The 17,366-nt window shown below is 41.2% G+C and overlaps 1 protein-coding gene across 1 annotated transcript in view; it reads left to right on the plus strand.

Annotated features, from left to right (window-relative positions):
• Positions 1 to 17,366, plus strand: part of syt7a (synaptotagmin VIIa) — a 77,069-nt gene that overhangs the window by 49,463 nt on the left and 10,240 nt on the right. Inside the window, exons 6-11 of the mRNA XM_063875592.1 lie at positions 2,162 to 2,293; positions 11,285 to 11,387; positions 14,145 to 14,412; positions 15,301 to 15,470; positions 15,788 to 15,902; positions 16,540 to 16,739. Of these exons, the coding sequence (XP_063731662.1) occupies positions 2,162 to 2,293; positions 11,285 to 11,387; positions 14,145 to 14,412; positions 15,301 to 15,470; positions 15,788 to 15,902; positions 16,540 to 16,739 (988 nt within the window). The remainder of the gene's footprint in view (positions 1 to 2,161; positions 2,294 to 11,284; positions 11,388 to 14,144; positions 14,413 to 15,300; positions 15,471 to 15,787; positions 15,903 to 16,539; positions 16,740 to 17,366) is intronic.

Genomic DNA, 17,366 nt, shown 5'->3' on the forward strand with positions numbered 1-17,366 from the left:
CACGCGACTAAACTAGTCTCTCATCATCGTAAATGTGAGGTTGAGGTCATACTTTATGATTATTTGCTTCTGTGCAACACCTCCTATGATTGATGACATAGCGGTCCAGTAATAGACATGACCCATTGTTCAAGCCAGTTAATTTCAATGTTGGCCTGATTCCCTATCTGGGTGTATCACTGCTCAGTGGGTGTGTTGATGTGATTGACACAGATATCCAACCTTTCGAGATATTTGACCACATGGATCTCATGGGTGATCGGTCTTCAAGCTTTGACGCTTAAAATCAATTACCTAGTGTCACTAATGTCTATTCCTTCTCTCTCCCCTGCACCGTTACCTTTTGACACATTTGTGTAAGTGTTTTACGAATTTTCATTAGTGCAAATGCTCATACTTAGAAAAATGTGATTGGAGAAGAGCAATCCAATAGCCATTAATCAATAAACCCATACCTTATTTATGAGTCAGCTGTAACACATGTCGCTGTTGCTGACTTCATAAACTAGTCAGCAATAAAGCAGAGAAGTTAAACAGGAAAAAAAAATAGTATAACAAAAAAAGTTAAAATGAACGGATTCGATTTCAGAAAATTAGCTACAGAAGTTTTTGAAGATAAGGTAGACTAAGGAGGAAGATAAGGTTTTAATTAATGCTCCTAGACTTCCTTATCTGAGTTATCTTCCTATTCTTTCATTTTGATTTATTTTGTCTCTTTTGTTAAGTAAATACACGTTTATTTAATCTGTCAGTTTTTTTGTTGTTTTTGTATATTCCTTTTTCTAAATAATTGGCTTATTTTGATACCTTTCAAAAATGAACCCTATATCTTTTAGATAATCTTTTCTATGCGTAAAAAATATCATTTTAATAATTATTTCCATGAATAAAAATGATTTCCTTTGGCTCAATAAAAAGTACTTATAATAGATATACCAACCAAATAAAAAAATGAAATAAAACGAACGAACCGTTTAAATAATTAGTTTGAGGTTATGGATAAACAGTTCATAAATTAAGCTTAAAAAAAATAGATAACTAATAAAATCTCTAAATGAACAATTTGTGCTGGGTGGTGTTAAGGGATGTCGTGAAGGGTTTTTAAATGAATCTGAAAGCAGCTGTCGTTAAGACATAAAAGTTTCCGTATAGCCGTATAACAGGGAGATTATTAAACAAGGCTTCATGGTGCAGCCGGAAAAGCTTTTGACGTCGCGTAAGAAAGATGAAATTGTGAAGTTTGGGCTGATATCTTTCCACAGCTTGGCAGCCCTGTATGCTCTTAGCCGAGGTATTGTAACGCAGTGAGAGGCTTAAGCTATAGAACGGTGGGTGTGGGTGACGGGAAGAAGGGAAGGAGGCAGAGAATTAAGACTAGGAGAGGATAGCGATGAGGGGGGAAAGGGGATTTGGAGAGCAAGTGTAACGTAATAGAAAAGATGAAATGAGAAGAGTGCAACACGGAGAGTGAGAGTGCACTGACCCAGAAAACGGTGACACACAGGGCACCTCAAGATACTATGTCACTCAAATAGAAACAATTAGTCCAGATCTTCTTAATGAGGCTTAATTAAATATTAATTCTGGAGAAAGGCGACAGGCATGTTCGATGTGAAAGGTGAGTGCGTAGTGAAAGCAGAAGGCAGGTTAAATAACTGGAATCATTACTTTGAGAGTGGTGTGTGTGTGGGCCTGTAAATACATACCTTTTTATATCTGTGCACGCTGCTGAATATCACAGCCATTAACAATCATTAACTAATCACCAACAGTTCCCTTTAATTATTTGTTGTGTGTATGATGTGAACACAGCCTGCACCTGTTGTCAGCACCACTTCATTAAAACCATTACGTTATTATTAATCTGGCCTTTAAGTTTATGGTTTCTTACTAATATCCTTCCCTGGACAAAATGCTTACCGCTGGTGTTGCAGATTTACCTTTGTGACTGTTTTTCTGTAACTTTTCCTTCTGTTGACTCTCATATGGACTACTTACCCGCCGCCCCTCTGCTTTTTGTTCTTGCTGTAACCTGAAATAACATCTCCTTTCTTCTCTCCCCCCTGCACCAAACCTTCTTTATGTCCGATTTCCCTCTCCTTTGTATCTTTTCCGGCCTCTCGTTCTATCTCTTTATCGTATTTTTTTTATGGGGAGCCAGTGAAGGGAAGCTGGTGGTCCTGGCTTTGGCAATTGGTGTGGCTGAGCAAGATGACTTTGCCAATATCCCTGACCTGCAGGACACAGCGCAGGCACAACAACCAACCAATCAGGAGCCCCCTCCTGAGAAGAGGTACCAGATAAAGTATGAGAGTGCCTGTTGTGTATGTGTGAGGGAATGATGGTGTACAAATGAAAGCACGTGAAGGATATGATATCGAGGAAAAACGGTAGATGATATCAGAATCTAAGTAGAGGAGAGTAGATTTGTTTTGTAGTGTTTTCGGTGAGTCACAGCACTTAAGTGCTCTGTGCCACGGAACTGCTACTAAAATAGCACCAGAGATCGACACTCTGTTACAGAAATAAAAATAAAAGCTGACTATGAATCCAAATGTACGAAAAATCCTGTAATGCTGGGATGAGAAAAGAGATGAAGCAATTGGGATGCAAGCTGTAAAGCAGTAATGAGCTCATAAATCACAGCAGTGAGATGCTTAATGCGACTCCAATACTTTTCTCTGCTTTTAGGGATAAAAAAAGTCTTCGAATCAAATAAAACAATGTTTGCTCATGCCAGCAGTCTTTTTTCACTGACCATGATAATTATCTCCCCCATCGCAATGACATTTTCCGTCACCATTTCATCTCTATTTGTGTGTCTTTTCACTCCTGCCTTACAGAGACCTCCCATTGGTAATTGTCGTATTTCCTTTGTATTTCATGCTTTTTTTATCCAAGTCCTTTCTACTCCTGTGTTCGTTTTTTCCCTCCTGCTCATTAGCTTCCTTCAATCACCCTCTGCTGCGCCGAGAGTCCCGTCTCTGTAGCTCCATCGAGGGGCCCAGAGAGCCTCCTCATTATTCCACAACATGTTAGTCACTTACATAAACACGCCGCTAGAAATAAACCTTTTCCTTGCCAGCCACCTTACACACTAGAAGCCAACATATTTCCACTCATCTATAAGGATGCACCACTGTCACTCACATCTCCTAAAATAATTAGTTTTGCATTCTTTTTAGGAATAGGAACAACGTTTTTGTGGAACAGTTTAAGAATAAAAGTACAGTGGGCGTGTCCGGTGAGACAAACAGATTTTACTGCACTTTGCTAGTGTTGTTCATTTTTCAGCAATGGATGGTGGTTTTTGATTATTTGCCTCAGCATGTAACACCAAAGAGCCAGAGTGAAATCCGCTGTTTGGTCCAGCCTTAGGCAAATGCGACACACTTGATTTCCTCTGCAGTCCAATTAGGCCGTTTTAACCCCCACTTTGATTCTGTGACAAATTGGAGACAATTTGGAGATACATAATATGACACACACCTTAAAACAAAATGGCAGGGGAGAGCGAACAAATTCTGATTTACTCGTCACACCAATTATTCCTCATTCACAAGTGTTTCATCAATTTGACACATGATTTGAAACTAGGGCTCTATTATAAAACAGATGGTAACTGTTTTCTTATCTGGACTGCACAGCTGCAGTATGAAACTCCACATAACAGTAACTGTCTGCCCTGAACTAACAAGCACGTTTTATTTATGATAAAATGTTAGCCTTTAGAGTAAGGCTATGACGACAACTTGTGAAAGATATTTGGCTCTTGGTTTGCCTGCCTCATTGTTGTCTCCTGCCCTGAAGCTTTCTGTGGCCTTTCCTGGGAGTCAACACTGCACTGAGTTGCAAACAAGCATTCAAATATTCTTTCAGCAACAATGTCGCCTTTGTAAAACATCAAAACTATCTCTATTGTTAAGGATTAGTGTGAAACCTTCCGAGCCACAAAGGTATGCAATTTTCTGTGTAATTTGCTGTGCACATTACATCTGTCTTGTGTTTAGCTGGAAACCTCCTTCAATGGGTTGTGAAATCCACTAATAGACTAAACAGCACGAAGGAACCGCTCGGTCCAGCTCGTGGCCCACAGGACTCACCTCGATTTAACGGTGATTGAGTGCATTGTGGCATTTTGTAGATTAACCTGAGGTTCATTTAATTTCTTTCAGTAAAAACAGAATGACTGGCAGCTTACACTATGTGAACAAAGAAGAACTAGGGTCTAAAAAAAAAGATTTGCATATAATGAAAGCTTCAAATGTCTCGTCCCTTTAGCAAATTCTCCTGAGGTGTAAACTAATTCCACCGGAGCCACTCATTATTGTGTTTGTTTCATGATTGATTACAAATTCAAATGTATTATAAATGATTTAGGCACACTTTAATTGGATACCAAATACAGAGGCTCAAATAATTATAATAAGTGCACAGTATATTAAAAATGCAAGGTGTAAGCTTGCTGGGAGTATATCATTCCCCTTGGTGTTAGTGCTGACTTCACAGATGTCTGACCATGATTTAATCAATCATGGTCTTGGCATATTGCTCATTCCAAACAGGGCTCTCGAGCTGGAGACAAAGCTGTGCCTTCATTCGTCTCCCACTCTCTCACCCTGTGTACAGCCATATCATCGCAGTCCGTGAATTCACATCAAACATGTCCTTTATGTGCCTGCCAGTCATCTGCATACCTGCATCACACATGTAATACTTTGTGAATTTATTCAACCAAATGCATCATCTGCACAGCTTGTGCCTTGCTAATTATTTCAGGCAAACAAAAAGCCTCTGAAGTTAATGTTGAAAGTTGATGTGACTCTCAAACGTTAGCATCACCACTCTGACATAAAAGGGAAATCTCTCCACTGCTTGTGAATATCAAAGAGCTGCTCTGTGATGCCCTACATTAGTGAAAGTTACAACTACAACTACATTATTTAACAGATAAAGTTAATAGTCACAGAACAGATTTAGATGTCCCATAATAAAACATGGTTCACCTTTAAAATATAATGCATAGTAAAAAAAATAAACCAGTAACTTCCAACCTTTTTGTCTTGTGGCTAAAGTAGTTGCATTTTAGATTGTTTGACACAAATCAGAACATTGTGTATTTTATTCTTTATAATCTGACAACCCCTCAATTTATTGTGTGACCACTACAGTAGGTTGGGAAATAATGAACAGAAAGGCCTATTAGTATAGATTGTAAACACCAGACTTCAGTAACAGTAAATCGATGCTTCATTAAATCTAAAATTGTGAAGTATAATATAATATTTCCCTGCAGACTGATTACTGATATTTGATACTTGATGTATATTTTGCTGAATACCTTTATATTTTAACTTAGGAGTTTGAATGAAGGACTTTTAATGTAGTTTTTTAACATCAAATCCACGTAAAAGATCTGAGTGCTTCCTCCATCTTAGTCATACTCTTGGCCTTTAACGACAGCCAGCCAAACAATCTTGTTAATAGGATCATGTATTAGTCCTTCAGGCACAATAACAACAGGGGGGCCTTTCTTTTGCCCTTCAGCCACATGTTAATGCTTCACTGTTTCATGGTCATAGTTGAAGGCAAGCCATTCAAACACACCGTTCTCCCCACTGGCCATGAGAAGGTGCTACAGTGCGTGATATTCATGACGCTCCTTCTCTGACCTTGTGTGTGCGCTGGCTGGATGAAAGTGTTCTGCGTGGTCTTTTGTTTATGAAGTGAGGCAGGAGCTGACTTACAGTTTCAACCTCAGTCAGGGGTAGTAATTGAGACTTTCAAACCATGGTTCACATTTACAAGGGAGATTGAGGAAGTGAATGTCGCATGATAAAAAAAGTAGAGGTTAGATTACAAAAGATTGTTGCTTAGATCCTGGGGCCACACATGCTGAGAATTTTATTTCCCAGGCATCATCCATAGGTTGTGCGTCTTAGTAAGCGTATCAGGATGTTCGAGTGCCTCTGTGATGCCTCATTGGTCTTCACTCATACAATTCTGTTGCGATTCAGTGAACCTATACTGTAGGTTCTCCTCCAGTGTTGCTATAAAGAGAAGCCACAATCCCCGAGAGCTTTGAATCTAGATCTCTCTCTGAGCAGACAGCCAACAGGCCAATGAGGATGGAGGTTCAGGACAAGGGAGGCGGGACATTTCTTCGTGCTACATTAACATTCAATCCACTTGCCTGTGGTCTTTCAATTATTCATCCATGCATGTTACATCATTTTGTGTAAGCCAATGGAGTTTTCTTCCTGCTCCAGAATGCATCTTTCTGATATCGATAAATATAGATCACGGCTTCAAAGACATGATGCACTCAGAGAGGTTTTCTGAGTGTCTGTTAATTGCCAAGTGAGCTATACAATATCGCTTCATAATTTATGAGCTTATTATGTTGCTTAACTTGACATGAAAGGCAAAGATGAACATAACGTATAGCGGTTGTGACCTTTAACCTGAATTAATCAATATAAATGTGTTTATTTAACGTCATGAATGTGTTTGTGCTCTCACCGCATTAGTCTAAGTAGGAGGAGTTTAATCTTCATGTTGCAGATGTGTGTGTATGCTAGTGAAGTCATTCTGAGGTCACACATGTGCAGTGTAACAGTTTAAAGTGCTAATTTCAAGCTTTGTTTTCTCAAAAAAGACTACTGTTACAATGCTTGCAGATGATATAATCTGTTTGTACATAAACATGTAAATTGATTATGCTATGCTCTGCTAGTCTGCCCCTCCTTTGAAAGGGGCTTTACGGCCCAGCTAATCAGCAGAGTCTTCAGGGGATGTGCTTAAGACGGCCCCCGAGGCTCTGGCTCCCCGCGGCCACCACGCTCATCCTAGCATCACACTGGGAATGTTGATGCATTTGCTTATGTGCTTACAGAAGTGGAAAGTAGATGGCACTAAGGCGGAAAAAAAGGAGTCTCAAAGATAAGGGGGGAGGTCAGTGCATTCGAACATCCATCGGTTCATATGTCGGGGCCGAAGAGGGAATATTCAGGGTTCAGATCCATCCACCATCCAAGAGAGTAGCAAGACGAGGGAATACTTATTGTACTCTGCACATCCATGTGTTATGCGGGGCTGAATGTAGCACTCTAGCCAGCAGAAGGTATATGCTGGTACACATGCTCCTCTCATACATACAGATAGATGGATTGTGGTTGGGGAGCTGTTTGGAGCATTAACCCAGGCCCCTCGTGTGTTGCCTCAGAACAGGTAGCAGGCAGCAGCCTCCACATGACAGGCAATCTGAGGATCTAATCAGTATTCAAAACATTTGTTAGACTCAGGATTTGTTTATTTTAATGGACTTTAAAAAACTGTTTTGATGGTTTCATGTTGTGAAAATCCCTGGAGCAATTGGGTTATTTGTTTTAATTGAGCTCTGAAACATCTTTAATGCTTAACTGCAGAGCTTATAGGGGGACCATAAAGAGAGTCAGGGCTCAACTGTCACAGTATAGATAGGGTAGACACTAAGCTCATTTTTGGATTATAAAGTAATCATGTTTGCAATGCTGGACTGTTTCAAAGTGAAAAGGGCAATTGCCGGCTACCGAAGTAGAAAGCATTGCATCTGAAATACCGCCTCTAATAAAATGAAAACAGACTTATAATGGCGCTTATAAAGATCAACGTTTGGCACCCACTGAATTGTCTTGTGTTTTTTCTATTTCCATTTGAAAGAGCCGAAACACAGAAGGCAGCATTTAGCACCTCCCTTGTTGCTTCTGGGTGAAGTGGGATTTCAGTAAGCGATGCTATTTTAGACTCATTTCCAGTTCCAACATGCAGGAAGTAATTAGTTAACAGTGAAAGCATCCATATTTATATGTTGCAGCAGAATTTTTGGTCGTAGGCTGAGAAGTGAAGCAGCAGGAATGACTCCAGTGTGAATGTACATGCGTTTCATGTGGATTATGTAAGCAGCGCTACGCTTCACTGTGGCTTTGACTGTGTATGATCCTGGGAAGTATGCTGTGGCCCCTGAAGAATGATAGATCTAGTGGGCATCTTTGAAATCGAGCATAGACATTGAAAATACATTACTTCAGGGTTTCAGGCGAGCGTGTTTGTTTGGGTGTGACATGTTTGCAGAGGGGTGGGAAAAAAAAAGAGGGTCTGGGTTGGGCTTTCTTTCTCGCGTCTCTCTCCAGCCTAGAAGTGGAGTGTCTTTCCCCCCTCCCTCTCTCTACGAGCTGCTGGCCCTCGGTCAGGTAACAAAAACAGGATAGTATCACAGGACGGTGAAACCCAAAGTGGCCCCGCCTGCCTCCATGTGTCTGTTCATGTGTGTGTCTGCGAGGTTCTCACCCGTACCTGTCATATATCCTAAACCTTAATGTTCTCTGTGTGTTCGCCTGTTTGCTGCACCCCCTCCAAACACACCCTTCCCCGACACCCAACAACCTCTCGTCACACACACCCCAAACCCCCAAATGTATGGTCTGTGTTTCTAGAGCCGTTGCTATGCCAACAGCCCACTTTCTGTGCCTTAGCTGATTGAGAATCTGAACTTGAGTCCACTCTGCCTCCCACTGGATACTGTAGACAACTGCAAGCTTTAGAGCGTCAATTTCCATAACAACCCCCAAAGGGTCGGACAGAAAAAGCATTGGCACTGAAATATAGCAGTTGTAGTATTTCCATCTGCCACAATTAATTCAGCTTTTTCTGAAACCAATCCTCCTTTTTCTAATTCATGATATTTTGTATTATCTGGAGGTAGTATTTTATTTCCTGCAACAAATCTGCAACCCCAGCCGCTTTGTTTAAACAGCCTGGAGGCAGCGCCGGAGGATGCTCAGGTGCTGTGGAGCAGGGCTGGTAGGAAGGCCATCCCTTTTCTGCACTAGATCTTACCTGAGAATGCACTGAACCCTTGAATGAAGCATGAAGGAGAATGAATAATTGAAGACGTTCACTACCCCATCGATAGTTGGGAGGTGGAGGAGGAGGGAGGTGCCTTGCTTTACTTCAATCCCAAAGTCTCTCTCCGTGCTTTAGAGCTCTTTTGAGCTGATCCTCAGATCTTGGTTTAGTGTTATACCCAGCCTTTTCCTCGCCTCTCAAACTCGCCTGCAGTTTAGAGTCTGTGCAAGAGATTAACAGGCCCCCTGAAAATGTAATTACCTCCCTTGGCAACTAATACAACTAACACCAATTGATGAATATTCCCTTCCCTTCCTGAAACGGTTAACATCCCTCCTTCCCCCCGTCTCGCTCTGGTTCCTTTGCTGGTTGCAGTGATTGTCTGTTTGCTTGTCTTGTTTGCTTGCTTGCTTTTCTGTCTGTCTATTTGTCTGTATATTACCCCCCAGTTCTGTCCTTGTCTTCAGCAAAAATGTACACATTATTACATTCAACATCAATTGTCATCCAAATTCGCAGCTCAGAGCACCCAACAAAAAAAGTACATTCTCTCAGTGAAACGCTCGTCAGAGATTGCTGGCCAGACGGACAGACTTTCTATGGGCTCCTTGTTTTTCGGCCTGTCCGAGGCATTGCCTTCACTCTCGGAGTGACAACTACTTGCATATATTATATATGCACATGTAGCCAATGCCAGTTTGTGCTTTGGCCCCTGTGTTCCCAGTCCAAACTTTTAGAGTGTTGCTTAATGGTTGTAAAATCAGGTTAGATGTAAAGTTAACTTCAATAATTAGTAGCTATGTTACTTTATTTCTATCAACGCCCTCTTTTGTGACACTCTAAATGTGCATCTCCTATGTTTTTACTATTTGTCCGTTCCTGTGTTTTCAATGATATTTTTGTACGGTCTTATTTTTATATCATACGATATCTCATCTTGTGTTTATTTTGAGTTCTCCACATTAAAAACAGATGTTTCTTGCTATCTTTTACCTGGTGATCATTTGTATTTATTGTCTTTTTCATTTCTTCTCTGTGCTCTTTTCTCCCTCTAGCATGTTCACTCCTTTGCCTCTGTCAGACTACTTATCAGACTGACCAAACTAAGCCTCTCTTGTGTTTCCAGGCTTTCCTTCCTTCATTTCCTATCTTTTCTTGCAGCTCTGTTTCTCTCTAATGTGCTGGTGTTTGTAACAATCTCACTCTGTTTGGTTTTGGTTTCCGTGACCTCACTGTTCATGCTATTAATGCTTTCTATCTCTTCTGATACAGATTAATAATTTTCCGCTTGCTTTGTTCTATTTCTTATTGAGCATTTTATCTTATCTAAAGTCTTTATGATTTCTGTCTGCTGTTGTGTGTCTGCAACCTCTTTGAGTCTTCTCATTTCTATTTTTCTGTGTCTGTTCTTGTATTTCTTCTCTATTTACTGTTCCTTTATTGCCTTACAGTGTTTCAATGTTCAGCCTCTCCATGTGCCTTGACCAGTCATCTATGGAGTGCTGTGTGTCCAATGTGTCACATTACATTGGCCAAGACTTTTGCATTTGGCTCTTTCTTGTTCTATCTTTCTTTCATTCTTTCTTTAATCTCATAATATTTCTTCTCTTTTATTTTCTGTACACTTTGTGATTGTGTTCATGATGTATGCACCGAGAGGTTTTTCTCCTAAGTACCAGCTTTGCCATGGGAGATCTCTGTTTTCTCTTTTTGAGTTTTTAATATTTTGTGTTTTTGATGCATATTCTTAATAACTGAGAGATATAAACACATCAACACTACTTCATCTGTCCCGTGAAACGTCTGATCCTCCACACGTTGCTATACATGTCTGTCTTTTGTACATAAAGTGATGTCATGTTGCTATAAATGTCCTTATACATGTTTGTCTCCTTAACATCTGTCGAGGGAGTAAGGGTTGATCATAAACTCTTTGGGAATTGGAGATCATAATTATTATATTTAGTGGTTCTGTTTTGTTTTCTGTGTGAAACTGTGTTTGTTTACTTGTCAGAGGTAACTTTCTTGTTAGAGATATGGATGTTTGCCACACTGGACATATGTACAGTCATCTCAGATTCCAAGTTTCATCAAACACAATTCACTGCATCAAATGTCCTCAGTTGCAGCGCCCGCCATTAATCTGTGAAATCTTTGGCAGATTTATTTGGCTCCGCTCATGATAGCTAGAGAAAGCACAATCTACTTTGAAGTTACATCTATCCAAAGCAAACTTGGACTCAATTGGTCGTTTCAGATAGGCGGTTTTCAAGTGCCAAACAGGTGGAGGTGGGACTCCCTGTGTGCTCAGACATTCTCTCTTTCCCGAGATGAGTTAGCTTCTCAGCACATGTCCTCGCTTTGTTTCCTCTGGATCAACCAATGTTTGTGCTTTCAGGGGCAATAAGCCAGTTAACAGTCCCAAGGGCCGACCCCCCGATGCTGACGGCCACTCCTCCGTCACCGACCTGGCCAACTCACTCACTGGAGACATGGTGATGGTAAGACCTTCCCACCACACATATACATGACACCTTTTTCTACTTCTGTGACACCAAGCCATACACATTGGTACCTACATGTACTGAACATGTGAGCCTTTAAAGTGGACCTATTATGAAAACCCTTTTTTATTCATAGATAAGAAAAGATGGAATTCAACAGTTCAGATTTTGCACCCCTTACCATGTCACATTCAGGCGTATTATAATGTATTTCCCCCCATCTGGGTATATCCACCAACAGCTGGAGAACACTACAAGGATTTTTAGAAGAGTGGGGTTAAAGAGACGTAATGCAGTGCTTTTAAATAATAGGTATATTCAGACAGATAGCACAAATTAAATAGTGTTTTTTTTTAATTAATAAGCATGTAAACATTTAGCAGACATACTACAAACTCGTAGAAACCCAGAAAATAAGTATGAAACTGAAAATGACTATAATACGTTCCCTTTGAAAAATGTTTTTTCCAAAACAGCTGCGCAATGATCTACTGAACATGCCACCCAGTGCAACATTGTGCCTCCATGATTTAATAGATTTTAGATTACAGTAGGCCTATAGTACAGGGGAATAAGCAATATGAGCAGTAGGCGTTTTGTAATTCCCCAATTGTAATTACAAATCTGTCTACTGCTACTTAAGCACCACAAGCTGCGCCATGGATGTACCAATACAGTTATGCTGCTGATATTTCAGAGACGTGATCAGGGCAATAGATTCTGAGCTGAACTCACATTATTCAGATAAATGATCAATGATTCAGGCAGTCTGGACACATTTAAATAAACATCCCTTCTGCCCCTGCACACTCTCTATTGGGGAATGAAGGGTTGGGGCTGGATAAATAGGATATGACATCATATCGGAAATGTGGGCTGGCTTTTCATTGAACTCCTGGCAACGTCCCACTCACGTGACACGTCCCAACCTATCGTCTGCAATATACAGTCGCGAGCTGAATCCCCTCCGCAGCACCTGTGTGTTGAGCAGGGTGTCAGTAGGAGGGACTTAGAGTTGTTGTGTATAAACAATACATATAATGTCACTGTTATAGTGGTAAACACTGAGGAGTGTTTCAGAAATAATGCTTGATGTGGTTCGGAACATAATATGGCGTTTAATCACAGCAGCGTTTAGCTGAGTTTCTCCGTTAGAAACATCTCTCTTCAGAGAGAGAACACAACGCTCCAAAGCGGCGTGGCCAGCTTCAGCTCAGCTCAAATTTAAAGCCACAGAAACAGAATCAGCACTTTCGAAAACTGGGATGAAACAGAGGGATAGCGCACATGCTAAAATCAATGATCTGTTTGGTATTTTTAGCAAAACACCTCAGAGACATGTTTTTTTTATATATATTTGAGATCTATAATATATGCCACAAAAGAGCATAATAGGAGACCTTTAAAAGGGCACTTAAAAAAAATGGGTAAATACGAACACAAGTGAAAAAGCCAGTTTTTGATGTTTCAATTCTCAAAAAAACTATTGTACATCCTATTCTAAATGCTTGTATTTGCCAATCAATTCAAACAACAGCTTTAAAGAGGCCCTTTTAGACTTTTGTGGGTTTTCCCTTTCCTGTAGTGGGTTATATAGTTTTTTGTGCATTTTAATGGCCGGGAAAAGGCTAAAATCCTCAAATTAAATCTTCAGTAATCACATATGTGTGTGATTTGCAACTATTCACATATTTTTGGTAGCCTACTACAAGTGGTGACTCTAAGTCTGCAGCAGGAACGACTAATGTTGCAGAGTCATCCTCCCTGCTAGAGCCATGCAGGTTGATTTTAAAGCTGCATGTGGTAATAAGAGAGGCATAATAGAGAAAACACAGGCAGTTCCTACAGCAGCAATCAAGTGAGACAAGCCATCCAAGGTGACTCACACTGTTTGATAAATTAGACCTGGAATATTTCACACTTGCGCTGCCTGTCAGTTTTATCATGCCTGTCACCTATATTGTCAAAAGCTGAGTGACTGAGTCTTTTCCTCTTTGAAATTAAAGCTCTGACCTAAAACACTGAAAACAACAATCTCAGTAGATGCTCTGATTGAGAGGTGAAATGCAAACCAGACAACCAAGCTGGTATTTTTCAAAGTATCAATGGAGGAACTTGCACAAAGTGAGCTACTGATTGTATTATATTCCCCAAAGACCTCTAACGCTTCTTTCTAATCAATGCTATTGTTGCAAAGAAATGAAAGGAGAGACAGAAGGAGGAGGCATGGATAGCAAAGAGTTGCCCACAAAGCCTACAGCTGCGAGTGCACACCACCAACCTTGAGCTGTGCTCTCGTTGTCTCTGAGCCACTCATGAAAGTCTCTCTCTCTCTTTCCCACTCTTTCTGTTTGTCTCTCGCTCTCTCTTTTCCCCTCTCTGTCCGCTGCTGTCTATCAGATAGTGGCCTTTTAGTGCACAGCAGTGATAAAGCAGTCAGAGTGGCTGTAAGGGAGAATGGGTGATCTAAAGCTCGCCTATCTACAATCTGAGCACCTCCTGCCTCTTAAGAACATTAGAAAGGAAATTAAACTCTCTCAGTCTTTATGTCAGACCAATCTCTGCCTTAGAGCAGCTGCTTGAGTATGCTTTGATAGAAATGCAGCTCTAACATCTCCTCCCCTCACAGCGTCTCTCTGTCACGTTCTGTGTGGGAGAAAGTGTGTGTGCCCTTGGTCTGAACTTCTCTTGTGAGCTGCTGCTGTTGCTGCTACATGGGTTTGAAATTTATTTTCTACATTTGTTGCCCCGCAGCTGTCTCCAGGTTCAGAGGATGATGACGGTGAAGGACCCATCAGTGAGAAGCTGGGCCGGATCCAGTTCAGCATAGGCTACAGTTTCCAGAACACTACCCTCACCGTCAAAGTTCTCCGGGGCCAAGAGCTCCCCGCCAAGGACTTCTCTGGCACCTCCGATCCCTTCGTCAAAATCTACCTGTTGCCCGACAAAAAGCACAAGCTGGAGACCAAGGTCAAGAGGAAGAACCTCAACCCACACTGGAACGAGACCTTCTTGTTTGAGGGTCTGTGTTGTTTCCATTCAGCTACTTGTACCAGAAATTCTGTAATTGTTATTAAAATGTTTTCCATTTCCAAATATGCTATTCACATTTATTACTCTTAGGAACAACCCTTCGAAAACTACTTGCAAAACATCAACCAAAACTCACTGATTAAGGTTCTTTAATCTGTTAAAAGAAAAAGGTGTAAAAATGTGTGTTTCCCCCTGCTTACAGTTGATGTTGACTTAGCTAACCTCTGGCTCTATAATATCTTTCATTAATGAAAAAATATGTGTGTCATCGATCCTCTCCTTTAGCAATAGTCACATGAATAAAACGTATTATATTGTTTCTATGACAGCCAAGTGTTGCGCAACTCCATTCTGAACTCACTCACAAACGTTTGTTTCACAGTTTTCATTAAATTGCAATCGCAATGACAACGAGTCATTTCCGAACCCACAAAGAGCATTGTGGGAGAGGTGTGAGAATTCACAAACAATGTGTGATTTATTTTATTACGTTGAGCAAGCAACTGCAGATGTAAAATAGACACCCAGTGAAGTATCTCAACTCTGCATAATCTGAAGTTGTTTCATTACGACTATCCTGCTTGGATGACAATGCCGAAGGGGAAAGAAGCCAACATGATGTTCAAAAGGCTCCAAGATGAGAACAGAAGCCTGTGCTCTTAAAACATGAATGAAATAGTTCTTGTTACTCGAGTATAATGATCCCGCTCAGTCTTTTGAGAGCGTGCTGGCTGGTCTTGCAGTTTTCAAAATCCACTTTGGCCTTTGCCAAATTCCTCCCCGTTAGCACAGTGCAGATTACCCTCTCTGTACTGTCAAGAATATTTATTTCACTCTCTGCAACTCAGCTCTCACCCTGTTTCTCTCTCTGTTTTAGGCTTCCCTTACGAGAAAGTGAGAGAGCGCACTCTGTACCTTCAGGTGCTGGACTATGACCGCTTCAGCAGGAATGACCCCATTGGAGAGGTGTCGATCCCCCTCAACAAGGTGGAGCTGGGCCAGATAAAAACCTTCTGGAAGGAGCTCAAGCCCTGCAGTGATGGCAGCGTAAGAGAGGGAGGGATGGCCACCAGCCTCAATTGATGACGAATCCAGTGTTTTCATTAATTGCCGTTTTTATTAAAAGTTTGATATCATTTGTCGACTGCTCTCAGCCTGTGGGCTCAGTTGACGTTATGTCAGGGTGAGCAACAGGCTCAGCCAAGCAAGCCTGGTCACTGGACCATCTGTGTTTGGCATGAGTGGTTAGAGCAGTGACGTAAGATTACATAACAAGCTCGTGAGTAATCTGGAGTTTGATTTTCCCTGATGAAATCTGATATTAGACTGGGTGATTCATACTCCAATGTGTGTGTGTTCCTCAGGGAAGACGGGGAGACCTGCTTTTGTCTCTCTGCTATAATCCCTCTGCCAACACCATCACTGTGAACATCATCAAAGCGCGCAATCTCAAAGCCATGGATATCGGGGGCACCTCAGGTATGTTTGTTTTATCTTGTCTCTTTCTCACACTTGCTCACCCGTCTGAAGCCCTTGTCATGACATTGGAAGCTCCATCTCTGTGTTCAAACATTTGCTGACCCGTCCGTGCAAAAGACTGTTGCCGTCTGGCTCCTAAACCGGGTTGCACCGTAGATAGCTGTGGCAGCAAGGTGACATTAAATCAAGCATCTCTCCCTTGCTCTCTATCTTTCCTGCTCTCGCTCTCTTTCTGTATATCTAAGAGGATCTTCAGCCTCCAAGCCAAATCTGTGTCAGCTCAGTCTGCTTGTAGTTCTTAAAGTATCAAGTCTTACCCCGTGCTTTCTGTGGCATATTTCTTTGTAAAATGACTGCTTCCTGCAGTAATGTCTGTTAGTATTACAGAATATCATAATGCTCCAGAATCCTAGTACAAATCCCAGGCCCTATTTCCATAAATACTTCCTGATTGTATGTTTCCTAGCTCAGGGGATAAGTTGACCTTGAGCTCAAACTAGCTCTCTGTTTCCCTGCTGTCTTCCATGACTTTAACAATTAAGAGGTTAATTGCAAACCTGACACTAAAATGCAACTTTTACGGCCATTTTCGCCCCCGCTGTCATGTAAACTGCGGTCCGTTGCGTCTACATTGCAGATCCATACGTCAAGGTGTGGCTGATGCACAAGGACAAGCGTGTAGAGAAGAAGAAGACGGTGACCATGAAGCGCTGTCTGAATCCCATCTTCAACGAGTCCTTTCCCTTCGAAGTGCCCGCCCACGTACTGAGGGAGACCACCATCATTATCACCGTCATGGACAAGGACAGACTCAGCCGCAACGACGTTATCGGAAAGGTAACGCTTCACATTACACTTTGTGTTGTGGCCTTTGGTTACAACTTATACTGTATGCTCCTTCAGCTCCTCTTAAACTTTGCCAAGGAGTTTCTGTTTTGTTTGTGTGTTTGTCTGTTGTTCTGCAGGAATTAAGGAAAGACTGTGTGTTTCATGAAAGGCTGTAGCATGAGCCAAGGAAGAACCCATTACATTTTGGAGAGGATCCCAATCACGAGGGATACTCACATTATTTTTCAATCTCAGTATGACAGGGCATGGCCTTGGCAGAGTGCCCCTCCTATTACATAAATGGGATGCCAAATGTTGGTCTCATGTCAATAAAAGTAAGCACTGACGTCAGTCGATTTGTGATGAGATTAACAGTCCACTAATTAATAACATAATTATTTACACACATACATTTTTCACCAGCGTTGACCGAAGTGATCAATGAATAGAAATGTTCCTGGAGCTAAGTTTAAAATTCCTGATGCCAACCAAAAGGACTACACAACAACATTTTTCTTTTTAAAGTTGTCATTGTGCTTCACACAGTCATTATTTTATGTTAGGAAACACACTGTTTGCTTTCTAGCAAAGAGTAACATGAGAAGACACTCAAAGTCTTGCAATTATGTTTTAAAG

This window comes from Eleginops maclovinus, chromosome 2 (genome assembly GCF_036324505.1).
Source record: "Eleginops maclovinus isolate JMC-PN-2008 ecotype Puerto Natales chromosome 2, JC_Emac_rtc_rv5, whole genome shotgun sequence".
Taxonomy (NCBI): domain Eukaryota; kingdom Metazoa; phylum Chordata; class Actinopteri; order Perciformes; family Eleginopidae; genus Eleginops; species Eleginops maclovinus.